General features: G+C 41.0%; 1 protein-coding gene across 2 annotated transcripts in view; it reads left to right on the top strand.

Annotated features, from left to right (window-relative positions):
* Window positions 1–27662, top strand: part of FSHR (follicle stimulating hormone receptor) — a 189805-nt gene extending 162143 nt beyond the window's left edge. The window contains exons 6-10 of one of the 2 annotated variants that reach the window (XM_007970681.3): window positions 1152–1229; window positions 6690–6758; window positions 6870–6944; window positions 20998–21183; window positions 25849–27662. In XM_007970681.3, the coding sequence (XP_007968872.3) occupies window positions 1152–1229; window positions 6690–6758; window positions 6870–6944; window positions 20998–21183; window positions 25849–27082 (1642 nt within the window). In that variant the 3' untranslated portion in view covers window positions 27083–27662. The remainder of the gene's footprint in view (window positions 1–1151; window positions 1230–6689; window positions 6759–6869; window positions 6945–20997; window positions 21184–25848) is intronic. The other variant, XM_007970684.3, reaches the window with a different exon arrangement.
* The last annotated feature ends 244 nt before the right edge of the window (window positions 27663–27906 follow it).

Genomic DNA, 27906 nt, shown 5'->3' with positions numbered 1-27906 from the left:
CCTGGGCACAAAGAAACTATCTAACACATTCACATTAAAGAGTTAATGACAGGCTGTGTTTGCCTTTTCCCAAGGTATTTGTATTTTGAAAAAGAAAGAGGAAAGGTAGCATATAATGGCAATTATTTCCAAGAGTGAAATTGTAAGAATATGGACAGATCCAAAAGAAGAGATGCGGAAGGGGTGTAAGGTGTTAGGAGAGAGGAAGGAGCTAAGCAGGGAGGGAGAAGAGAAAGAAGAAAATACGAAAATCTTTCAGAATTTCTCAAATTGTTCCAAGCTGTTCACTACATTACTTCTGCAGCTGTTACTTCCATATTTACTTCTACATGTTAGATCAGACCTAACAGGGAAGATTGATGGGGGAAATAAGGAATACAAACAGAAAAGGAGACTTTCCTCATCCTTTCATTCAGAAAAATAAAAATCAATGATAAAACCATTCGGAGACCCAAGGAAAATAGTCAGAAGGAAACTAGTTGTAAGAAGGGGGTTGACATGAGGAGAAGGCCCAACTAAGATAACCAAAGAAGTTAGACAGGAGGTGAAAGGTCAACTTAAGTGTTGTTACATTAAGGTGAAATTATTTAAGAAAACCTTCAGAAGAAAAAAGTGGGCCACACACAGTGGTCAATGGCTATAATCCAGCACTTTGGGAAGCCAAGGCAGACGGATCGCTTAAGCACAAGGGTTTGAGACAAGCCTGGGCAACATGGTGAAACTCTGACTTTACGAAAAAATACAAAAATCAGCTAGGCGTGGTGGTGCACACCTGTAGTCCCAGCTATTCCGGAGGCTGAGGTGGCAGGATCACTTGACCCTGGGAGGTTGAGGCTACAGTGAGTTGTGATGGCACCACTGCACTCCAGCCTGGGTGACAGAGCAAGAGACCCTGTCTCAAATAAAAAAGAAAGAAAAAAAAAAGACACTGAATGTCTGCAATTCCATTTGTAAGAACATACTAAAGATAAATTAGAGACAATTTTTTCTCCAAACTTTGAGCTGATGAGCTGACCATCTTCTTAACAACAACTAATTATATTAATACATTACCTCAGCTAAAGACCACATCATGCCAGTTAAACTAAATGTTGGAAGGTTACATGAGTAGAGCTGATGTAAATATCTTATTTGTCTGTACTTTCTTCTAGAGACATTCAAGATAACATAAACATCCACACAATTGAAAGGAATTCTTTTGTGGGGCTGAGTTTTGAAAGTGTGATTCTGTAAGTAAGGGGAAAAAAAAAATCCAACAGAGTAACATTTAATTTTTCATTTAGTGATCTGTTTCTCATAATTGGATGCCCCTTTTGTGTTTGGGTAACTTTGGCATTTCTCCACTTCAATCACTCTCCGGTTCTGCGTTTGTCTCTCGTCTTTACATTTCAGAATCACAATGTGGAGTCATGTTAATAATTTATGATTCTGTGGTGTGATTCAAGTATTTAAAATTGCTGTTTGAATGATGGTCCCCTGTGATACAACATCTGTTCCAAAGGACAGAATAACTCATGCATCAATAAAGCTAGTTATTGCCTGGCAAGGCTTTTGTTGCCCCAAGAAAAAGATCAGGAAGGAGGCCCAATCAGGAAGATAAGGCAATTCCCTCAAAACCATGTCAAGCAGCTCCTGCTAAGGCCCATGCTGAGCATAAGATGACTTCTCATTTTCTTGAAACAATCACATTTTTTAATGAGCTTGAGTTCCTCTCTCCGACTTTTGGGAAATCCTTTTAAATGCACTCTGTGTTGTTAATGAAAGACCTTCTAGTCATTTATGCCAGCAGCCCTTGTAGCAGTTTATCCACTCACCAGGACAGCCAAGAAATAGGACAGTATGGGTTACCTAAGTATGCCTGGGATCCATGAAAGTTAGATGCACAGAATGGCATTTGGAGACCCAGTAATTGCAATCACTTCTGTAAGATATGAAAAGCATTTTGTCGATTTCACAAATTGTGTTTTTTAAAAAATGCAACAGTATGAGTTTTTAAAATATGCCTATATGTACAAAAGGTAAATTCCAGTCCATAAAGAATTTTAGCCCTCTTCAATTATATGATTCAGAGACCCAGCTGTTAAAAGAAAAAAGAAATAGTAGACAGATTATGACACTTTGATGAGTAAAGCTAAGCTCTGTATTTGATGTAAATTAATTACAGAGAACAATGGAAAAAGTTTGAAAACAGATTAGCATAGAAATGGAATGTATGCAGGGAACAATACAATTAAATCAAAGGAATGTATTCAAAATACATAATTAGAACAAAAGTTATAGGTGAGTGATACTGAATCATTTCGCGTAAGCTCATGATATTTGAAGTGAAGTGGGTGTGTGTGTGGGGGGTTGTGTGTGTGTGTGTGTTGAGATGAGGTGATTGGGTACAGAAAGGGTAAGCAAGAGAAAACAAAAGGAATAAACTAAAATGCAATCAGAATGAATGATATACAAAGGAAAAAAAAGCACTTATTCTAGGAGTAAAGAAGGAATAATTTAATCTGACTAGTCTGTGATGCGAGAGTTAAAGGAAGAGTTAAATAAGGGAAAGCAAGCTAAGAAAATGTTTTTAAAATGGGCTTTTAGAGATGAGGGTAGTTAGCTACGGAGTTGGCAAGGGGCAGGCAGAGGGAACAGAATAATAAAGACCATGAAGACCACTTGCCTTTTATAAAAATAAAAATAATTGGTCAGGAGCGATGGCTCACGCCTGTAATCCAAGCACTTTGGGAGGCCAAGGCGGGTGGATCACGAGGTCAGGAGGTTGAGACCATCCTATCTAATACAGTGAAACTCCATCTCTACCAAAAATACAAAAAAAAAAAAAATTAGCTGGGCAGGGTGGCAGGCGTCTGTAATCCCCGCTACTCAGGAGGCTGAGGCAGGGGAATCGCTTGAACCAGGGAGGCAGAGTTTGCAGTGAACCGAGACTGCATCACTGCACTCCAGCCTGGACAACAGAGTGAGACTCTGTCTCAGAAAAAAATTATAAAAAATAAAATAAAATAAAATAGAAATAAAAAATAAAAAATAAAAAAAATAATAATACAAAGAGTTTGTGGAAAACAGTGAATACATGAGTTGTGTTGACCTGCTGGATTGTGAAACAAATGTAACAGTAAAAGGATTCCTGGGCTACTTCACAGAGGGAGATTAGTGATAAATGTAATCAGTTATACCTGGATGTTTATGCTTATTTGGATCTTTCTTAAAATATGTTCATCTATGTTCATTTTAAATACAGAGACTTAAAATAAATGTTATAATGTGGCAAACTTATTCCACTTTTTATAGAAAATATATAATTAAGTGGGAGTGTGCTCATATCATTCTCGTAGTTTTGCATAGTGTGTTTATATTGCTCTCACAGTATCACTGACCTGATTTTTTTGTCCAACCGTAAGTCAGAAGGCAAAGCACTTTAAGTGACCTGGTCTCAACTCTCCCCAAGTAGAGGCAAAGAACCCGAGGAAGTAAGAACTTCTGACATAGCTTTGCAAACCCAAAGCTACAAAAGAAACATATAGATCCTGTCTGCTTTTTCCTAACTCCTGTTCATGGACCCTAATTTCTCGGAATTTACGAACACACTTTTCAGGAAAGGAGTTTTCTTTCAAGAGTGAATGTTTCTCAAACATCTCTCTAAAGGATAAATTCACTTTTGTGGAAACAGTATCTATTGTTCTTATTTTGGCTGTCCCTTAATCCATAGACAATAAAATCACGTAATTCATACTTAACACAACTTAAGTCTCCAATCATTTCTAGTTTAGCAGCTTCCATGCAGGGGTGCTTTCTTCCTATGCAGACATTTAAGCACACTCAGGAAAGAAAAAAAAAAGCGTGGCAAATGGCACTGATGACTGTCAAATTATTCTATGGATAGCCATTTTCAAAATTCTGGGAATACTACACAGCTATAAAAAAGAACAAGATCATATCCTTTACAGCAACATGGATAGAGCTGGAGGTCAATATTCTAAGCAAACTAACACAGGAACAGAAAACCAAATACCACATGTTCTCTCTTATAAGAACTAAACAATGAGAACACATGGATTCTAGGAAGGGAACAACAGACACTGGGGCCTACTTGAGGGAGGAGCGAGAGGATCAGAAAAAATATCTATTGGGTACTACGCTTATCACCCAGGTGATGGAATTATTTGTACACCAAACCCCAGGACATGCAGACTACCTGTGTAAAAAACCTGTACATGCTCCCCTGAAACTGAAAGTTGAAAAAAATTCTGAGGCCCTGTTCTAAAAGTAAATATATTTTTAAAGCAACCAGCAGTGAAGGATTATCAGACACTAGCCTAGTGAATCAGAGAAGTGAGCAATAAAAACCCACTATGTAGAGGCTTCTGAGCCCTTCCCAACCCGCACTGAGCCCGGGTAAGCAGAGTGCCTGAATGGGGAAAGCACCCAGCTATGACCAGCCAGGAGAATGTCCTAATTCAGAAGAAATAAAACGAGGCGACATGCATGACAGCTCCCAGGACACTCTGGCCTCGGGAGAGGCCTGCTTCATACATGCTTCCTCTGTTCCTCAGTCAGCCCATCTCCCTTGCCTGACCCTCAATAAGTTTTAAAGGGCCAACTCCCCAGCACCTCTACTCTTTAGGGTGAGAGCAAAGTGTGCTTCTGTAGCTTCCTTAGCCTCTGCTCTGTTCCCAAGGACACAAAAGGGTTCAGGTAAGCCTGTGATGCAGTTATTCCTTAGTTCATGTTCTGCCTAGGTTGTTGTGGTCATCATCATCATCATCATCTGGTTTTCATATAGGTACTTCCTCTCTTAAGAGACCAGGGGTGCGTGTAATAAATGTCAGTTTCCCTTTGTTACTAGTTTTAGATTCCTACAGACTAACGTAAACCCAAGGGCAGCAGTTCTGAACATAATTTTTTATGTGTGTGATGATCCACTGTTGATAGCATGAAATACCATCCTCCTCCCCACATGGTGGTATCTGTTGATTGAGATAATCCATAAAGACAAAGGGATATTTGAATACAATAATTATTTTAAATTAGTTTATGTTTTATTTCATTATAGCAACATCGATTTACAGGACAGTTATATGCAAGAAATATCAATTATCTAATCGACAGGCAAATAGGTGGAGCCTGTATGGATTAAGGATCAGCCAACTACATATAACCAAGAGGCCAAATCCAGCTCATGAGCTAAGACAGCAAACACTAACATTGGATCTAAGTTAAGCAAAATATTATCCCCCAGTAAAAATTCTCTTAATTTAGACCTATATTACAAAAAAAAAATTATTACACTTTGAATTTGGTCAATAAAAAATTGTGGAAATTGTTTCATAAGTACCTAAAGTACTTACATAATATTTTTTATTTTTGCCTTTTGGCCCATAAAACCTAAACTTTACTATCAGGCCCTTTATAGAAAAAGTTTGCTGAAACCTGTATTTGATCCAAATCCCCCAGGGATCCACATCCCACAGCTGCCCCAGCAACTTCCACTATCCTGCAATAGTCAGGAGTCCGGATGTGCCTGGGATAGGCTTTCTCAAATGGCATGGGGGTGCATAGCAACTTCTTTGCCATCGGAACCCACCAACTGGTTGTGGATGTTTTGATTTACATCGCACTTTTCTGGATTTCTTTAGCTAATTAATTTTCAAGAGGAGGAAAAAGACATACAGATGTTCCGCTGTGACTTTAAGTGTTTTCTGGCTGCCCGTGGCAGGCCAGGAAAGAGTCCTGGACACACAGGAGCTTCTCTGGGTCAGCTTTCTGAACAGTGTTATTTGCAAACCCACTAAGCCAGACAGGGTAAAGAACTTGACAGCAAAACAGGAGCAGGTGGTCAGAGGCTCTTCGGGCTAAGCTCTCCTGACCTTGGTATCTGTTTTTGCTTTCAGATCCACTCAGGAGCAGAGCAAGGCAGAGCTGTAGCCCAAGGTGTCCTTGGGCTCCACTGTCCAGGGAACCTTGCTCACTGACCTTCTTAGCACAATCAGGATGGCTGTTCTACACCCATCTCCACCTCCCCCAGAACCTCCTCCCATGCCCATTCACATCACCTTGCCCTGCCACAGCCCACATTCTCTGTAATTGATTTCTCTTCCTTTCTGGCTTAACCCAGAGCCATCTCCACAAACCTCCAATAACCAGGTCCCTATGGGTCACAGGAGATGTTCAGGTTGTCTGACAACTTAATTAGATCACTTTTGATGACAGCCAGGCCTGCTGCTGTGGGTGATCATGGGTGAAAGGCTTCAGGCCTTAGAGAAAGGTGACACAAAACGTTCTTTCTCTGTCTTATAAACACTTGTTCAATAATTGTACGATTCCTGTCCTTCAGGATGAGAAAGATCTGTCGCTGCCCGCATTGCTTCTTTATACACAAATGATGTGTGTAAAGACCTTAGTTATAGAATCCAGGCTGCTCTGCCTAAGTGTGCCTTTTCAAACTTAAATTTCATTTATTCCTTTGAAGAGGTAATACATGCACATAATACAAACTTCAAAAGTTACAAAAGATTATACAGCAATAAATCAGTCTTCCTCCCACCCGTGTCCCCAGGCTTTAAAGGTGGCATTTTCTGTATGCCTCTAACCTGTGCTGTCTGCCCTTGCTCAGTGCTTCCAATTATGAAACCCCTGTATTGTTTGCATCTGACATTATTGGTTTTATAATAAGCCTTTTATTTCAGATGGCTGAGTAAGAATGGGATTCAAGAAATACACAACTGTGCATTCAATGGAACCCAACTAGATGAGCTGTAAGTAGCCCTGACTATTCTTCCAGCCCATTTAAAGGGAAATGGCTCTTATAACAGCAATATTTATGTGGCTTTGTGTTTTCCTTCTTCTTTCCTCAACCCCATCCCCAGGAATCTAAGCGATAATAATAATTTAGAAGAATTGCCTAATGATGTTTTCCACGGAGCCTCTGGACCAGTCATTCTGTGAGTAGCTTTCCCCATTTCTGTGTGTAAGAGCTCAGTTTGTGTAAGTAAGAAGTCAACTCTCTGCAGCTAGGGGAGAAGCTCCCAAGGCAGGACTGGCCATCAAGTTCAATTTTTATTCATGTCATCTGCCACGATTTAGAGAGACAATTTAAGGCTTATCCACAGTCTAACTCTCCATAAAAAAGCAATACTAATAATAACATGTAATGAGCATGCACAGAGTGTCAGATGATGTTCTAAGAAGCTAAGATGCATTTTCTTGTTTAATCCTTATAATCACCCCCTGCGGTAGGACCTCTTATTCCCATTTTACAGAAGGAAAAACTGGCTTTTCTGGAGAGGTTAATTCACTCACTCAAGGTTATACAAGAGTTACAGCAGGGATTTAAACTGATCTAACTCATGGTACAGACCCACATCCACTCAACTATGTGTCTCTTCCCTGGAAAGGAAAGCACAATTCTCCATCATCCTCAACACCCAGGAGCTTCCTTCAATCCAATGAGACCTATATATACATTATTTTTGGATCCTCTTTCCAAATCCCTTGTGATACATTCTGTGCCTCATAGCCCTGCATCAGCACCTCTCCTCTTGTCATTTCCTTACTTCCATCTTTCCCTCCAAAAGTGACATTCCCATCTGCTCTTCTTGCCTACACTTCCCCTTCCATCAAGGATCATTCCAAAGTTCTACCTCCACAAGTCCCTCTGACAACCTCACCATCGGCGACTTCTTCCCGTGGCTCTCATGGCCTTTATGCCTTCTTTGGTGGGGGGACAATCTGCACCACAATCACAAAAAGGCTTTTTAAAAATGTGTTCCTGGCCTCTAAGCAAGACCTACTACATTTACTGTAGAAAGTACTTCAAGAATGAAGAAAGGAACCCAAAAGGAGAGAATGAGGTACAAGAAGGAATGGTGAGCAGAGAAATAGATAAGCATGTTAATAAATCTACAATGTTACTAAAGGATTCTTATGTAATCTGCCTGAAGTCAAGTCAGGCATTTAGGAGCCACCCACCTGAATGTCTTATTTGGCAGTTGGCATATGCTACCATGTGTGGTTATCTACCCACCTACCCACCAACCATCTATATGCGTCACTTTTGTCTTCACCAAATAGCTAATATTCTCCTTCAGGCTGGAGCCTGTATACCTCTAGAATTAGACCTGGTATGGAGAGTCAGAATTTTAAATATTTATTATTAATGATAAAGGGTGTGTTGTGATCCATACGTGAGATTCTGCTGCTTTGAAGAAATAAATATACACTTTAGGGTAGATTTCTCATCCTGACCATGTTCAAAGATTATTTGAGAATGCCTGGCTTAAGATAGGCAACCTATGCAAATGGAGTATCAGTGTGATTAAAGCAGAGATATAGAGCAGACTTCCTTGTTTTAGACCAATTCTTACCTCTCTAAGCCTCAGTTTCTTCACCTAAAAAACGGCCAAAAAATACCTATTTCCTAATATTATTTGAAGCATAAAACACAAACACATAAATATTTTTTCACTCATCAAATACATTTTTAAGCAGGACTGATCCTGTGCCATGCAGGGAACAAACGAAAGTTCTTCCTCATAGAAAGCTTATATTCTCATTGGGGATGGAGATAGAGAGGAGTCAGGCAATATATTAAATATACAACTTAATATATCAAGTCATGATATATCTATGAAGTACAAGGAAGGACCCAGGGCTAACAAATGGAGAGTGTTGGGCATATAGTCCATGGATTCAAGTGCACTCAAGTATACAAAATACTCAAAACTTGTACTGCTTAGTTCATGTTCCCTGTTCCTAGAGTGCTTGGGAGACAAATGAATTTTGACAAGTACTTTTGATGTCTTTGACCCCCACAATAGCAGCATGTCAGTTTCACTTAGCAAAAAGCCCTAAAAGTGTTGAATGTTCCTAAGTAGGCATCTCTATCTGTTCATGGAAGAATATTTAAGTGATGGGTGGGTTTCCATATGTGACCTGTACCAGGTACAATATTGAATCTATGGCATCTTAACCTACTACCTGCTCCTGAGAATAGTGAAGTGGGATGAGATCCCCCAACTCCTTCGTTATCCAGCTGAAGAAATCAGAACCAGAGGAGGGAAGTGATCTGTTAAAGATCACACTGCAACTACAAGGGGCAGTCTGGACCAGAAACTAGGTCTTCTGTCTCACATTCCATGTGTTCCCACCATACCATGTTGCCATAAATACGTTTAATTCAACATCTAAAAGTTATTTGGTGAGGCCCCCTGCAACTGGTTGTGAGCTAAAATAGAGAGGAAAATAACTATTAACACCAGCCTCCCAGTCTAAGAACACCAGTCAATGTTACATAAACATGGCACAGAAGAACATCTCCTGAGGTTGCACAAGCAGATTCCAGGCTAAGACACTGCACAATGTATCTCATAAGAATGTTTAACAGAGAACACAAAACTTGAATCCCCCATCCAGCCCCACTGTGAATACAGGCAAGAAGAGAACCTCTGTGAAAGCATCGGAAGCAATTCTGCACGGTCCTCAAGTTATAGGCCCATTGTTTTATCCTTCTTACCACAGGAACACATCTGTCTAGAATTAAGTGAATAAAATTTACAGAAATTCCATGGAATCAGGAAGCACTCTCCATGACTTAAAAAGGTAGAGAGTGATAATACATTCCCACATATTTTCATCTCAGTGCAGGATCCTGGCTGGAAGCCCGGCCTATAATTGCTAATTTCCTCTCCTCCCTCTGGGGCCAAAAGAATTGTTCACCTTAACATCAAGCCACCCTTTCTGGGGCTTTCAGGTTAGTCCATAGATGTTCTTCAAGCCTCTCCTCCTACTGACTTGAGATGCAAGAAGACGAATAACCTATTCCACATCCCACTTCTGCAACCAGATACACTAAACCATCTAAAGCCTGGCCTGAGAGGTGCTTGTGCAGGTGTGCAGTAGACCAGCCCACTCAGGTGACAAGATAAGAGGTGGAAATAGGAGTATGCATAGGCTATTCAGATCACAGTAGGTGCAGATCATGCTGACCTTGACTGTACCTTGGGTCAGATTGCTGTCCCCACTCCCACACACACAAAAAAAGACTGTGATATATCTGCATGCAGGAGGTTTACTGGAGGGTGCTTTCAGAATGTACAGGGAATGCTTGATGGAAGCAGAATCAGGGTAATGCATTTGCAGCAAAAGGCTCAGCTGATCCCATGGGGAGATCTGGAGTTAAGACGGTCCTCAAGGTTGTACTGAATTAAGGTAAGGGGCAAGTCCTCCATATCAAGAATCACTGGGTGCAGGCTGTCCCTGGGGAGGAGTCAAACTCCTGGGGAGGAGTAAGTCAGCTGAGAGCAATTCCCAGAGTAGACTCGGCTATGAGCCACCTCAACTGCGAGTGGTGGTTCTCAGCTGCCCTAGAGCAGCATCTTCAGAGTTGGATGGGTTTTTTTTTTTGGGTGGGGGGGGTTTGGGGTTTTCTAAATCACTCATGCTGGAGTGCAGTGGTGCCATCATAGCTCACAGCAGCCTTAAACTCCTGAACTCTAGCGATCCTCCTTCCTCAGCTTTCTGAGTAGCTGGGACTACAAGCGTGTACCACCACACCTGGCCATTTCTGTTATTGTTGTAGAGACAGGGTCTCACTACGTTATCAAGGCTGATCTCAAACTCCTTGCCTCAAGTGATTCTCCCACCTTGGACTCCCAAAGCACTGGAATTACAGGTGTGAGTCATAACACCCAGTCCCTACCTTTAGCATTTTTGATTCAGTAGGTCAGGGTTGAGGCCTGATAACTTGTATCTCTAACATCTTCCTAGTAAAACTGATGCTGCTGGTCCAGAGTGCTCTCTGAGAATCACTGCCCTAGGACCAGTGTTGGGAATTGGGAAGCCTTGCTCAGTCTCCAAAATATCTCCTCCACAAGCCAACTGTGGTGAATCTTCCCCCATCACTGGCTCAGGCCTTTTTCCCCAGTGGATATATGCAAGGAATTCTCAGAAAAGAAAACTAAGGGGCACACACTCAAACTGATGATAGTTCCTTTCCTGAAGGCAAAATTTCTAGTTGAGTGAAGAATAGGGAACCTCTGAACACCTGAAGGTGCACGGGTACACTGTTCCATTGCAAAGAAAGATAGACGCAGAGAAAGCCAGCAGCACACAAACAAGCTTCAGAGGAGCAGCTCAGCATCCTCATTTCCCCCTTACGGGTCTTGACCTTGAACATCAGCAGCCATCTGAGTTTTTACCTGATATTCTGAACTCACTCAAGGTTGTTTTTTTTAAGCAATCGAGCAATTGCTGTTTCTTTGGGAAACAGTTTCCTGTGGGGAAAATTTAATGCATTGCCTTTGCAGACTGGAGCCAGTACAATCATATTCTGATGGTTTATCAAATTGATTTGGCTATAGCTCAGATTCATTTGATAGTTCAGATTCAAACACTGAGTTATTTGTATAAGAATGATTCTCTTCCATTACCAGTGTACCCACAGTTCTATAGATAGTAAATTGCCTTTTTATCCAGCCTGGGATCATGAAAGAGAGGTCTTCTAGCCATCTGTCAGTGTAGTATACACAAAAATGTGCTCTCACTTATGGAAATGATTGACCTGTAATAACATCTTTGCTGGGAAAAATAGAAATTGTTCAAATCAAATTTGTGGCACTGGCTATAACACACTTTATTAAATGGGGCACAGAGTGCTTTTTAACTCCTGCCTCTCCTGCCTCGGCCTCTTCCTACCTTCCTACCCATGCAGTTGCTCTTGCTACTCTGTATCTCAAAAGGAAGTCCTAACAATGTTGAAACAATTTTAAATTACCAAATCTCTTCTGTGCAAGTCATAATCCCATGGGGTCTCCATTGGTCTTTTCAGGATTTAAATTCTCAAAACTACTCACTGTCTGAATATAGCATGCGTTGCAATGTTAAAAGTGGTATTTTTAAAAGAAAGACCAAAATCATTAGAACAGACCAGCCTGAAAGATAAAGTTTAAAAACACCAGCCCACAACTACCCCTCCCCACTTTTCCAGCCCACCAGTTCCAGGCACAAGGGCAGGAATAAGTAAGGGCAGGAATAAGTAAGTAAACAAGGGCAGGAATAAGTAAATAAACATTCTCAAGTACTCATTGAAGGCATCAAGTCTTACATGACATACATGTAGTGGATGCTGATTAAACACCTACTGTGTGTCTGGCAAGGGGTAAGAAATATATGTAAAAACAAAAAACAGTACCTACTGTAATGCATCTGGCCAAGGGATGAATGTTACTTCCCAGCACAATAAGCACTGCAGAAATTTTCACAAATGGCTATAGTAATATAGAGCAAATGCCTAATAAATCCTTGTCATCATATCACACAATGACTTTTAACATGGGAAGCGCTAGTGTGGGAGGAGACAGCCTCTGTCATCCTAGACCTGAATTTCTGCAATAGCCACTTTGTCCCCTTCCTACCCTCAATCCTTTCCCCTTCCATTAGTTTACCAACTATTTATTGAACATATACCATATGCTGGTATCAAGGTTCTCAAGAGTAATCTTACAAAAATCCACCTTTGAATAAAATCATTCTTCTGCTCATGTAAATCCTAAACTCTTCTGCCTATCAAGGCTCTGAGATCTAATCCCATCCCATGGTTCTCTTTACTCCTCGAAGTATGGTTGCCCAGAATAACTATTCTAAATACCCCTCACTGTGTAATGATTTATTTTTTGGGCCTCTCTCTAAGCCTATCTTTAGGAAATAGCCATTGTATTAGTCAAGGTTCTTCAAAGACAGAAATGAGAGAGAGAGAGTGTGTGAGAGAGAGAGGGAGAGAGAGAGGAGAGGGGATTTTATTATTATAGTTCTGGGATACATGTGCAGAACATGCAGGTTTGTTACATAGGTATACATGTGCCATGGTGGTTTACTGCACCCATCAACCCATCATCTACATTAGGTATAACTGAAGGACATAGAGACATGAAAAAAACCCTCAAAAACATCAGTGAATCCAGGAGCTGGCTTTTGGAAGAGAATAACAAAATAGATAGACTGCGAGCCAGACTAATGAAGAATAAAAGAGAATAATCAAATAGACACAATAAAAAATGATAAAGGAGATACCACCACTGATCCCACAGAAATACAAACTACCATCAGAGAATACTATAAACACCTCTAAGCAAATAAACTAGAAAATCCAGAAGAAATGGATAAATTCCTGGACACATACACCCTTCCCAAGACTAAACCAGGAAGAAGTTGAATCATTGAATAGACCAATAACAAGTTCTGAAATTGAGGCAGTAATTAATAGACTACCAACCAAAAAACGCCCAGGACCAGACAGATTCACAGCCAAATTCTACCAGAGCTGGTACCATTCCTTCTGCAACTATTCCAAATGATAGAAAAAAGAGGGACTCCTCCCTAACTCATTTTATGAGGCCAGCATCATCCTGATACCAAAACCTGGCAGAGACAAAAAAAAGAAGAAAGAAAAAAAGAAAATTTCAGGCCAATATCCCTGATGAACATCAATGCGAAAATTCTCAATAAAATACTGGCAAACCAAATCCAGCAACACATCAAAAAGCTTATCCACTACGATCAAGCCGGCTTCATTCCTGGGATGCAAGGCTGGTTCAACATATGCAAATCAATAAAAGTAATCCAACACATAAACAGAACCAATGACAAAAACCACATGATTATCTCAATAGATGCAGAAAAGGCCTTCAACAAAATTCAACACCACTTCATGCTAAAAACTCTCAATAATCTAGGTATTAAGAGAACATATCTCAAAATAATAAGAGCTATTTATGACAAACCCCCAGCCTATATCATACTGAATGAGCAAAAGCTGGAAGCTTTCTCTTTGAAAACCGGCCCAATACAAAGATGCCCTCTCATCACTCTTCTTCAACATAGTGTTGGAAGTTCTGGCCAGGACAATCAGGTAAGAGAAAGAAATAAAGGGTATTCAAATAGGAAGAGAGGAAGTCAAATTGTCTCTGTTTGCAGAGAGATGACATGATTGTATATTTAGAAAACCCCATCGTCTCTGACCAAAATCTCCTTAAGCTGATAAACAATTTCAGCAAAGTCTCAGGATACAAAATCAATGTGCAAAAATCACAAGTATTCCTATACACCAACAATAGACAAACAAAGAGCCAAATCATGAGTGAACTACCATTCACAATTGCTACAGAAAGAATAAAAATACCTAGGAATACATCTTATAAGGGATGTGAAGGACCTCTTCAAGGAGAACTATGAACCACTGCTCAAGGAAATAAGAGAAGAGAGAATTTCTTAGGGGCATTGGCTCACATGACTATGGAGGCTGAGGAGTCCATGATAGGCTCTCTGCAATCTAGAGAACCAGGGAAGCTATAGCATGGCTTGGTCCAAACTTGAAAGCTTCAGAATCAGGGAGGCCATTGGTCTAACTCTCAGTCCAAGCAAGAGGCCTGACGTGCCTGTGTCAATAAGGAGACAGACGTGCCTTGGGGAGTAAGCAGAATGATATATTGGGTGGATTGACTTGAATGCAATCCAATGTTTAGGAGTTAGATTGGGAAGAGGCCTGAGAACCAGGGAAATTGATGGTAAAACTCTCAGTCTGAAGTCAAAGTCCTGAGAATCCAAGGGGATTGGGGAGGGAAACTGGTACAAATCCCTGAGTCCAAAAGCCTGATAACCTGGAGTTCTGATGTCTAAGGGTAGGAGAAGAAGGGGGTCCCAGCTTCTGGGAGAGGGCATATCTTCCTTACTCAGCCCATGGATTCACATGCCAGTCTCTTCTGGAAATACCCTCAGACACCCAGACATAGTGCTTTACCAACTATCTGAATATTCTTTAATCCCCTCAAGTTGACACCTAAAATTAATTATCATGGTCACAATAACATACTCCTACGAAGATGTGAATAACTGAGGTCTTTTTTTGTTACTCCCCGCAATGCCCATGTTTATTTGCATCATAAAAATGGAGAGTGTTTTCATAAAGGAATTAAAATAAAACATCAGATTTTTAGGCCATGTGGAAGAACTGTAGCCAGCAAATAGACCTGTATGTGTATGATAGAGTGTGCATGTTTTAATAGAAGAGAGCAAAAAAAGGAATATACTGTAGTTAAGTCTCCAGCCAAGATCTTAACAAGATCTACTTACCCCATCTTTGTCCCTGGTAATATAAATTTCTATGGAATTTTCTAAATCCATGAAGATACTAGAGATATGTTGTATTTTCTGTCATTTCAAAATTTGGAAGTCTTGACAGGTTCCATGTTTGATCCCTTCAGACAGTAAGCTTTAAGTAAACACCTCCACAAAGACTTTTATTTCCCTGTCATCCAGGAACCACTTTTGCTTAAAAACTTGCTTTATTGAACTTTAAGTGACATTGCCTCTTTCCTACCAAGAGCTCCCTCATCAACATCCACCAATGAAAGATCTCAATCCCAGGACACTGACAAGATGCCTTCGTCTCACAGCAGCAAAGCCATCATGTGCAAATGACAGCAGCACATATGTCTTCTAGCTGTGATAAGAAGGAATCCAAAATAACAAGCTAGCTCCAGACCACTGAGCAATGGAAAGGCAATGAAGTTTACCAAGGAGGCTTCCCAATCTAACACCTAAACACTGGATTGCATTCAAATCAATCCACCCAGTGTATCATTCTGCTTACTCCCCAAGGCATGTCTGCCTCCTTGTTGACACTGCACAAGGTTGCTCCCTTTCTTGGTAACTTTGATATTCTCAGCCACATATACTTACCTGCTGCAGAGGCACCATTCTCCTGAGCTCACTTTAAGTCTAGATTTCTGGATTTCTCGGTCTGCCTTTCATTCATCTCCCCATAGAATTAGCTCTTTTGTAAAATTTTTTTCAGCCTCTCATTTTTATTACAATGCTGAGTCATGTCTACTTTTGAGACAACTACTTACTGAATAGATTTCGTGAGCCCAAATCCATGCCAGAAATGATACAGAAGACAAAAGTCCCTTAATAATATCTGCTCTCAAGGCACTTGAAATCTGGCTGAGGAGACAAGCAAACATAAATGAAAAGACAATCATAGGAAACAATAGAAGACATAACACAAGGTGCAAGATTCTGCAATTTGTGGAAGTCAGATAATATCACAGTTGGCTGGGGTGATCTATCTATTTCCTTTCCTAATCCTTCTCCAGTGTCACTCCCCAGTACATCTTCAAACAAAGCAATAAGTTTCTGGGTACTTACTACATGAAAGGCACTGCTGAGAATGCTACAGACTTCTACCTTCAAGGAGAGATAAAATACAAATAGTACATAAAGCAAAAGATAGTCAGTGGTAAGAGAGGCAAAAAGTATACAGACTATAATGCTATTGCACTCTTACTGGTTTTCAAGGAAAAATTCTCTCTTCAACTGTTAAACATTATGGAGACCTCAATGGAGTTTGTTTTGGTTCTCTATTGCCTCATTAAAATTTAATGGCTTAAAACAACCATTCCATTTTGATCACAATTTTGTGTGTCAGACATTTGGATGGCGGGCCCAGATCCATGCAATGTCAGCTCGGGTGGCTGACTGGGGCCAGGGTGGGGGCCAGGATGGGGGTCCACTTCCAAGTTGTCCCCATCACTTATGTGCCTCACACATCTGTGTTTGCTGGGTGTGTTTCTGTGTGTGTGTGTGTGTGTGGTGTCTTCTCTAACTCTGTCCATAGGGTTTCTCACTCTCCAGGACCTCTCTGCATAGTTTAGACTTTTACCAATATGGCAGCCTTAGGGTATTCAGAGATCTTTCATGGCAGCTGAAGACTCTGTAAGACCAATGAGAAGATGTCAGTGCTCTTAAAGACTAGATCTATAATGAATAGCAACATTTCTATCATATTCCTTTATCCAAATACATCACAGTTCTGCCCAGTTTCAAGGGGAGAACAAACAGACCCTCGATGGAAAAGAGTGCCAAAGAATTTGCAGTCATCTTTAATCCACCACAGAGTACATGAGATAACGGAATGATATTCTATGGAGTATAAAAATTTGTTTCTCTTTACAATCTTCAATTAATCCAATTTTTATACTGTAAACCTAAGAGGGAGGCATAATTAAGAAAAATAATCTGCTTTGTATTGCTCGTTTTGAAAAACGTGAAAAATGTTCAGGAGAGGCAATGATGGCCTTGGTCTAAATTGTTCCTAAAGGACTTCTAAAATGTTTTTTTCATCGTGTTTCTTGGAGTGAGTCCTGCCTGAATTGTTATAGACAAAACAGGGAGTTGAGTCTCAGCCTTTGTTCTTTCCACATTTGAGAAAAAAAGAGGAACCCAAATGCCAGATAAGAACTTGGTCACAGAAAACAGGGCAAGTGTCACTAACAGAACCGGCTAGAAGAGGGGTTGCCAAAAGAGAGGAACCAGAAGGATCTCCTGCAGCCAATAAAAAAGTTGGAAATCTCTAAAACAATGGGAAGTATAAATGGAGAGAAGGCAGAGACAGCAGCAGACAGCAAAGATTCATCACAGACACAAGGGTTCATGGACCAGACTCTGATCTCCAGGGACCCCAGATCTGAAGAATCATAATAGGGAGAGAGCTAGACAAGATGCCCTGGACCACCAGAATGTTTATCTTGTGGTGATAGCAATGAGTGTTGTGAGAAGTAATTAGATTCCAGATGTATGTGGTATATAAAGTCAAGAAGTTTTTCTGAGAGTTTTGATGTAGGGTATGAGAGAAAGAGAGGAGTCAAGGTAGGCATCAAAGTTTTTGCATGAACAACTGGAAAGGTGGAACAGATTTTCAGAAAAGATCAGGAAGGCCATTTTTATTATCCAAAGTCTGACCTGCCTATTAGACAACTAAGTGAAGATAAGGAGGCAATTGAATATGAGTCTGGATTTCAAGAAAAAGAAGCAACCTAGAAATATAAATTTTAGCACCATCAGCATATAAGTTGTATTTATGTCATAAGACTGGATGAGCTCACCTGCAGAGTAAGTGAAGATGGAGAAAAGAAGTCTGGGCACTGAGTTCATGGGCACTCCTAAAGTTGGAGGTCACGGAGGAACCAGCAAATAAGAAGAAACTTCCAAGGAGTTAGGAGACAAGTATTACTAGATATACAGAAAACTGCCAGGAAGGTATAAAATTTCTAGATTTGTATGGGCCTTAAGAAGTCATCAAACATATATAGGGCAAAAATTGACGAAACTAGTAGTATAGGAATCCAAAATCATAGTTGGAGATTTTAATATAATTTTCTCAGTAGTGACAGAACAAAGCAAAAAAATCATTAAGTATATAGGAGATTTGATCTAATTAACAGCTAACAAAGAGGGGACTATGTGTAAAATACACACACAAACAAACACACACACACGTAACACAAAGGTAATTGTTCTGAAAATGTAAATCTTCCTGAATATCAAACAGGGGATCAGCAGTCCAGAGACTGGCAATAGTATAACCACTACTAACTCTAGGACTTGAGGAACAAATGAGGAAGTCATCTTACTGATGTCCAGAAACCGGGGCAACTGGTAGAAGCTGGATCCTCCAAGGATCTGTTCAACGAGAGCTGGAGTCACGGAGAAGACTCCATTGCTGCCTGAGACAGAGGAGGGATGAGATATGCTCTTTTACCTACCCTCCAATCTCCTGCTAGTGCCATTTGCTGATGGATAAGGTGGTACCTGGGAAATAGAACTGCAGGGATCATCCCTCCTGCAACACAGAGAAGAGCATAGAGAAGGGCATGACATGGATGTGATAGACAACAGGCAAATGATCAACACACTGTATACAATGACTTGTCCTTCATCCTAAGAGCAATGGGGAGACATTAAAGGGTAATCTCATAGGCATTTTTTACATCTGCAGTACTAAGATTGCAATAGATGGTCATAAGGACAGTTATGAGACCACTGCATTTGTCTAGGCAGAGATTGTGGTGACTTAGACCAAAGTAACAGAAGAGGAGGGAAGTAGGCTGATTTGAAACATGTTTAAAAGTTAGGCTTGAGAGAACAAGACACTGATGTCGCATGAAAGAGTCAAGGATGGCACCCAGGTTTCCATTATGAAAAACAGGGGAAATTGGAAGGGTCATTTGCTGAGATGGAGAAAACAAGGAAGAACATATTTACAAGAAAGATGGTAAGTTCACTTTTGATGCAAGTCATCAAAATGGTGGAGTTCAAAAAACAACTGATTATCTGGACTTGGAGTTCAGATCTGAATAGGAGTAGGATCTGAACAGGGATACACATTTTGGAAGCCATCAGCACCTTCCTGGTATCTGAAACTAAGGGACTAAAAGAGATCCTGAAAAGATTGGGTATAGTCAGAAGGGGTCTAGGTATAGAGAAATGCCAATATTTAAAGAACAGATAAAAGACAAGTAAAACAAAAGAAACATCAGAAAGAAGTCAATGGAGATGTCAGAGGAAAATATGTTGAGGAGAATATGATGTGAAGAAAGAGAGTATCTCAGAAAGAAGGAGCATTCTACCTGTGAAATGTAACTACAAAATCAAGGAGATCAGAACTAAGACATGGCCTTAGTGAGTATTATTTCCCCAGAGGCTAAAGAGAAACTCAGTTTAATTGTGAGTTGAGGAAATAGTGACATCAAGTACAAACAACTAGTATAAATGTGCTTGGGAAATGGAAGTGACAAATAAGGCAGTAGTTAGGGATGGGTTTCACTGGACAATAGGAAGCCATTATAAATTTTTGAGCAAGATAATTATACAATGAAAACAAGACTTTGAAAATGTAATTTTCACCAGATTGTGAGAGCATATGGGGTAGCAAATATATATTCACACCCCCAAGTTTCATTACTCTGAGTGTCTACTGCTTTGATTTACAGGGAATGCCAACATTAAAAGATTCTTCTTCCTCAAGTATATACAAGGGTCCCCAAGGGTGCTGAAATGAACTCATCCTGGTCATCACTTGCTACTACCCCCATCAGAAGCACCCACTCATGGCCAAGCTGTTGGCCCCAACAGGTCTAAGCTGGTGCCATTTAAATCTCCTTGTTCTCACCAGCCAGTCTTGGTTTTGAAGTTTGCAACTACCAGTGGTGCTGCCAGAAAAGCACCCACATCACTGGTGCTGCTGCCAGAAAGGATGGAACTTGCAGCCCATCAGGGGCAGGGACCTGGTTAAACTGGTCATTTGTGCTGAGGTCTACTGGACAGAGACTTTCCTACCAAACAAGAACAACTGTCTCTCTCTCTCTCTCAGTCTGTGTTATATTTACTAAGAATAGCTGCCAGCCATTAAGTGTTTCTGTTGGTCAGGACATTCTTTATGTACTTTAACTCATCTAATTTTCACAACAACCCTCTGAAGTAGATAGGATTTTTGTCTTCCCATTTTACAGCTGAGGAAACTGAAACATGGAGAAGTGACATACTTGACCAAGGTCATAAATGTAATAGGGAGAGGGGCAAGGTAGATGTGCAGGCAGGTCTGCTGTAGATGCCAAGTTCGTAACCACCACTCTGCACTGCCACTTGGACTTTGTGCCAACACTGCCCCTACGGCCTGCCAGACTCTTCTTCCTCTTGTAGTATATTTCCTTCTTGTCCTTTTTCCTGAAATTTGGCCACAGATTCTACTCCAGCTCATCAGAAATATTTTTATAGCTAGTTTTATGGTACAGACAAATGGTCTCAATCCCTTAGTCCCATGCAAATTAGCAGGTACAAATAGACTGTAGAAGGGAAGGTGGCTAATTCTACTCACCAGCAACACTTACATCCCAAATTAGCCAGGATGTAAGTATATCCAGGAATCAGAATGGCCTATTATCTAACTCCTCCTACCAGGAACAGAAGGACCAGGACTCCTACAGAACCAAATGTCCCATTAGCCAAATATTGATCTGGCCAAGGTGTGTTGGAGGAACTGGAGTCTCTCTCCTCGTCCACGTAAGAATATCACTAGAGTGTCTGCTATTTTGCCTGCTAACCAAGAGCAAAAAAATTTTAGGTCCATAGTAATCCTGTTATATTTACCTTTTCTCTTTATAGAGATATTTCAAGAACAAGGATCCACTCCCTGCCTAGCTATGGCTTAGAAAATCTTAAGAAGCTGAGGGCCAGGTCGACTTACAACTTAAAAAAGCTTCCTAGTCTGGAAAAGCTTGTTGCCCTCATGGAAGCCAGCCTCACCTATCCCAGCCATTGCTGTGCCTTTGCAAACTGGAGACGGCCAATGTGAGTCTATCCTTTGAGCCCTGCTCAGGGATTTCCCCAATGTAGAACTTAGTCCATAATTTCTACATATCTGCGACATGAAGAGAATCTCCTTGCAGAGAGTTCACTGTCTCAAGCCCTTTGGCACATTTTGGGTCAAAAATTCAGTTTTGTGGAGAGTGAGGAATGGTTGCACTCTTTCATTTCTTTGAAAATGGGCTCACAGGACAGGGCTACCCATGGGGCAGAACATATACCAAGTACTAAATGAGAAAACATGAAAAATACTAAGCATAGTGCCTGACTCAGAGTTGGTGCATAATATCTGTTCCCTCTTTCCCTTGTACCTTTATAGATTTAATCTTTCAAGTCCCAAACTCTGCACTTCATAAATGCCCCACCCATGTCATGTTTAGCAGGGAGATGCATAAATGCCATGCCAGAGACTGATGTACACATCTGCAGCACATCCCAATCACTCTAAGCCTCTCTAATCCACCTTGGGATCTTACTACCTCACAGGGAGGAGAAAGATTAAGACATCTCATTACTTTGGCTTTCAAAGAAAGCCAGGTTCAAGGAAGCCCAGACTTAAAGAGGATGATCTAAACAGAGACAAGTCCTAGTACCTAACTGGTTAAAAAAGTGAGGTAATCATAGAAAGGATCTGGAGAGAGTAAACAGAAAGTCACCTTGGAGATTGTATGCACGCCCCAGACATTTAAACGATGCATTGGAGGTAAGAATTTACTTAGTATCAGAGTTCTAAAAGCTCTCACTCTCCTCTGAGCTCACCTACATAAGCCACACCATGTAGTTGCACTCATCAAATGATGTCTTTTCATTACTCTTACATGCTAGCCTAGAACTAATACAGCTTTCCTATATTATTTCACTGTTTAACACAGTCTCCTCTATTACTCAAACTTTAACATACATTGACCAGTCCATGTGGACATATTCCTTGCTCAAAAGCAAAACAAAAAGAACAAAACAGTGCGCACCCTAAAATGTTTTCCAAGTAGCTGGGAGTCTCTACTCAGACCCTTCTGAAGGATTTGTAGAAAAATAGCTGTTTTTCAGAATCTGCATGCATCACTGGGATATTATCCAGAATGGGCACTCTTCATAGATGAGCTCAAGAGCCAGGAAATTTCTTCCTGACAACCAGAATTCTTAAGGTCCTGGGCTGAAGCAGTGGCTTGCCTCTTTTGTATTCCACATAAGAATTATTCTATCCAGAGTGAGAAAGATACCAATTTTGCACCAAGTCCCTGGAACTGAATGCCCCGAAGGAGAAATAAAGAACATTAAGATTGGCCAGGTGAGGTGGCTCACACCCATAATCCCAGCACTTTGGGAGGCCAAGGCGGAACAACTCCTTGAGCCCAGGAGTTTGAGACCAACCTGGGTAATGTGGTGGGACCTCGTCTCTACAAAAAAATGAAGAAAATTAGCCATGTGTGGTGGCACATGCCTGTAGGCCCAGCTACTCGGGAGGCTGAAGTGGGAGGATTGCTTGAGCCCGGGTGGTCGAGGCTGCAGTGAGCCATCATCGTGCCACTGTATTCCAGCCTGGGCAGAAGAATGAGACCCTGTCTTTAAAAAAAAGAAAAAAATGTTAAGATCACTGTGAGAGCAACTTGCAGTGTGCTATTTGGCCCAGTTCCAATACACCCCAATAATTTGTTATCTCATCATGTTACTCAGACTCCTCTAGACATAGCCTCAAGGCTCTCCCAATTGGCATCTCCACATCTGCCTTATATTGTCCCAGGACATGAGGTCTTCTCTGATCCCGCCAGACCACTCTGCTCTCATCCCTCTAGGTTGCTGCTGTAACTCACCATCCAGGCCTGTTGGGGGACAGCAAGGAGGGGAATGTGGTTCTTCCACAACGTGCCAAAATGGAGTAACAAAAATTGTGATAGATGGTTTTCGTTTTTTATTTTTAGCAATGGGTATTTGATTTTTGTATTCATCAAATTCACACACACAAACACCACAAAATAATTATGTTATTCAGAAGATAAGTTCAGATTTATTCCTTTGATAGTATCATTTCATTGTATATCACAGTAGGTATGGTTTGGTAGTGGGATTCAAGTTTTAACTTGTATGATGAAATTATTCTGATCCTCATTTGGAAATAATGCCCAGAGTATAAACATGAGGCCCCTGTGACTAAAACTTTGGCCAGTGGTCCTCCTGGACGCTTCCTGGGCTCTTCCCAAAAGTTCCTATCAACTACACTCTTCATTTGTCATTGAACCAGATATTTCCTTGTCATAATTCTGTATTCAGTTTGCATTACTTTACTCTCATTTTATTTTTCAATTTTTATTGTATTTAACAATACAAGTTGTTTCTTTACAACTCAATGTTGTGAAGGCCGTTTCTTCACAATTCAATATTAAATTGAAATCCTGTGGCATATGCTTCTAAGTACCCACACAGGGCCTACACCTCAACAAGAATTCCATAAATAACCACCATCATTTGTCTTCATACTGCTGACATTTGCTGAGTATTCACTGCCAAGCACTGTAATACTTTGCATCTTTCTCTCATTTAATTCCCACAAAGGTAATATCATTATTATTCCTTTCTCACAGAGACAGAAACTGAGGCTCAGAGATACTAAATAACTTGACCTACACTGACCAAACAAATCCAGATCTGCTCTGCCTGCCTCCAAAGCTCAGGCTCAGGCATCTGTTCACTGACTGATCAGAGTCCAAGAGTGCCACTTTTTAAACTGACCCTAAACTGAATTTCCAACTCCTTATGATAGTTAGGATTTTCCAAAGTACTGCGGAGGCAAGGTTTGATGTCCCTCAGTTTCCGCTTTTGTTTCTGTTCTTATCTCAGAGACATAAGTTATTTACTTTTCTCCTTACTTCATGTCAGTGGGTCACTTCTGTTTCAGAAAAGGGAAGCACAATATTTAAAATATGTGGACAGCAGCAACAACAATAAGAATCTTCACAGACGCCTACCATAAGTCCCAGGAAGTGAAGGCTGTTTCTAGAGAGTTAAGTAAGATCTCAATCCAATGAACCACACTGCAGTCAGCAAGTACCAGGTTACTTACTTTCTCTTCCTGGAATCAGGCTGCAGCTAGTTCAGTAACAGGGTTTAAGAGTCGGGAATTAGACTAAGGACCACAAGATAACCCTCTTATGCCCTCTATGCCCATTATGGAGCTCGCCTCACCTTCCTTGGAAGACCACTGACTAAATAAAAACATTTTCTGGGCTCTGTTTCCATTGACTTTCAATTCTGTATATGTTCATCATTTAGCCTTAAACAAACAAAAGGAATCCCTTAGGCCAAGGGAAAATGACTTCCTGGCAATTCAATTCACTTCCCAGGGGTGAGAGAAGAGAGGACGGGGAGAGATGAGGAAAGGTTCAGTCCATGTATAGTAGCTTGGAACACCTGGTGAGACTCATCCTTTAGCATCAAATGGAGTCTTTACCTCCTCCACTCCCCTAGCCACTTCTTTCCTCCTTCTGAGGGTTTTAATATTCACTTCCCCACTTATATCTGAGGTTATGCCAAGGTTTAAAAAAAATACAGTCAACTTAATATAGATGTGAATTTGCCCCTTGGGGAAGGAGGGAAAGGTATGCATGTGTATGTGTGATTTTTTTTTTTTTTTTGCATCCAAAAATGTCCCAATGTAAGGGTTATTCCCATTCCATAAGCCTTTACTTCCAAACTGAAATATTACCTTCCATGTCTCTACATCCAGAGTATTGATAGACTACTCTGGGGTAGAATATTTATGGGTATACTCATGGATTGAATATTTATCAACTGGATTTCATTCAAATCCCTCTGTAAGTACCTCTATCCTGTTCACAAGGCCCCTTGTACATTTGTGTTTAAAGGGAAAACCAAGACAGCAAAGTGAGCCCAAGGAGAGCTAGGCTGCCCCGAGGATGAGTTACATTCTTAGAATAAATTAGGTCCTTTTGCAACTTGCACTTGCTCTTTGCGGCACTCACTAGGAAACTAATATGAGAGAGCCAGGCTTACCTTGCAGACAAACACATGTCTGAGGTCTATTGTGGCCCCCAGAAAGTGAGATAATAAAGAACAGGAAAGACCCTGGTAGCATTTCAGGCAAATTAGCTGGCCTCCTAATAGCCTGAGAACCAAAGAGCCAGGGAACAGGTGCTGGTTGGGAACTAACTAGATTTTGATCCCCTAATTTATGTAGATAAGAGAAGCAAATAAGTTCTCATTTGAGTGAGAGAACAGTCTGGATCTCCCAGTGATTTGAGAGTAGAGGAATAGGAATATCTCCTACTGAGGCATATTGAGAGATAGCTGGATCAAGATGGGAGAAGGAAAAGGGTAGAGTTGATACCAGGTCTGTAAATTATTTTCACTTAACAGCAAGGCTTAGTCTCAGGCGCCTTCCTCCCCACATTCAGGTTGTGGCAAGATGGTTTCCCCAGTGGGCCATCCAACTCTAGTAATATATATACAAGTTGTTATATTCATTTACAGTAAGCAGCATTAATCCTTGAGCTTAGCCTCAAGGGCAGATATGATGTGAGAAGAAAAAAAAAATCTCGGGAAGAAACCCATCATTTCTACCCTGCACAAAGACAGTGATGTATTTGCTATTCTGGATCTGAGATGTTGATTCTATTTCTTTTTGTATTTTTCTAGCTCTGAGCTTCATCCAATTTGCAACAAATCTATTTTAAGGCAAGAAGTTGATTATATGACTCAGGCTAGGGGTCAGAGAGCCTCTCTGGCAGAAGACAATGAGCCCGGTTACAGCAGAGGATTTGACATGATGTACAGTGAGTTTGACTATGACTTATGCAATGAAGTGGTTGACGTGACCTGTTCCCCTACGCCAGATGCATTCAACCCATGTGAAGATATCATGGGGTACAACATCCTCAGAGTCCTGATATGGTTTATCAGCATCCTGGCCATCACTGGGAACATCATAGTGCTGGTGATCCTAACTACCAGCCAATATAAACTCACAGTCCCCAGGTTCCTTATGTGCAACCTGGCCTTTGCTGATCTCTGCATTGGAATCTACCTGCTGCTCATTGCATCAGTTGATATCCACACCAAAAGCCAGTATCACAACTATGCCATTGACTGGCAAACTGGGGCAGGCTGTGATGCTGCTGGCTTTTTCACTGTGTTTGCCAGTGAGCTGTCAGTCTACACTCTGACAGCTATCACCTTGGAAAGATGGCATACCATCACCCATGCCATGCAGCTGGACTGCAAGGTGCAGCTCCGCCATGCTGCCAGTGTCATGGTGATGGGCTGGATTTTTGCTTTTGCAGCTGCCCTCTTTCCCATCTTTGGCATCAGCAGTTACATGAAGGTGAGCATCTGCCTGCCCATGGATATTGACAGCCCTTTGTCACAGTTGTATGTCATGTCCCTCCTTGTGCTCAATGTCCTGGCTTTTGTGGTCATCTGTGGCTGCTATACTCACATCTACCTCACAGTGCGGAACCCCAACATCGTGTCCTCCTCTAGTGACACCAGGATCGCCAAGCGCATGGCCATGCTCATCTTCACTGACTTCCTCTGCATGGCACCCATTTCTTTCTTTGCCATTTCTGCCTCCCTCAAGGTGCCCCTCATCACTGTATCCAAAGCAAAGATCCTGCTGGTCCTCTTTTACCCCATCAACTCCTGTGCCAACCCCTTCCTCTATGCCATCTTTACCAAAAACTTTCGCAGAGATTTCTTCATTCTCCTGAGCAAGTTTGGCTGCTATGAAATGCAAGCCCAAATTTATAGGACAGAAACCTCATCCACTGCCCACAACTCCCATCCAAGGAATGGCCACTGCTCTTCAGCTCACAGAGTCACCAATGGTTCCAGTTACATACTTGTCCCTCTAACTCATTTAGCCCAAAAGTAAAACACAATGTGAAAATGTATCTGACTGTTGAACGATAATTCAGTCTTGCCTTTGAAGGGTATGCCACAGATAGCTGACAGTGCTTCTACATATCTCATCTAATTTAAGCTTCCTGGCATACCTTTAAGGTAAATTGGTCAGGAACTATTAATTCCATGTGATACATTGGGAAACTGAATTATTAGTAACAACAATAATTAAAGAATACAATACTATATTACATATTTTATCCTTATATATGTTGTTTTTGAACATTATGTTCAAAGTGCTTTTGTTCAGATTATCTCAACTGATCCCTGTTAAATAAGCAGGACAGGGATTATTCTTGGAGTTTTACAAATGAAGAAACTAAGACTCAGAGTTAAGTTACTTGTTCAAAATTGTTTGGTTTGTAAGAGGCAGAGCCAGGATTAGGTATTCCAACTCCCAGAGAATTTCCAAGAGAAGCACCATGGTATTCATTCATTCATTCATTCATTCATTCAACAAATATTTACTGAACACCCATTTGAAGCCTTTGTTATGCATCAATGTGGACAGGCTACAATACATTTCCCAGAATTCCCGTCCTCATGTGTTTCTGGTTAGAGTGAGCCATAGTGAAGACTCTAGGAAAACAGGAGGGCAGAGGAAAACGGCAGCCATTTTGTAGCTCAGCACACTGTTGCTGATGCTGACTCAGCTTACTGCTGTAAAGCAGCAGCTGGGTCTCCAATTGCTCCACCTTTCCCTGGATCCTCCTTCAGGTTCTCAGACTCATCCTGGGCCAGGTATATTTGTTAAGCTCCACGAAAAAGGGTCCAACCTCTGCAGGGCACTTTCAT

This window comes from Chlorocebus sabaeus, chromosome 14, assembly GCF_047675955.1.
Source record: "Chlorocebus sabaeus isolate Y175 chromosome 14, mChlSab1.0.hap1, whole genome shotgun sequence".
NCBI classification, from domain to species: domain Eukaryota; kingdom Metazoa; phylum Chordata; class Mammalia; order Primates; family Cercopithecidae; genus Chlorocebus; species Chlorocebus sabaeus.
Note: the sequence above shows the minus strand (reverse complement) of the source record. Positions and strands in the feature narration are given on the sequence as shown.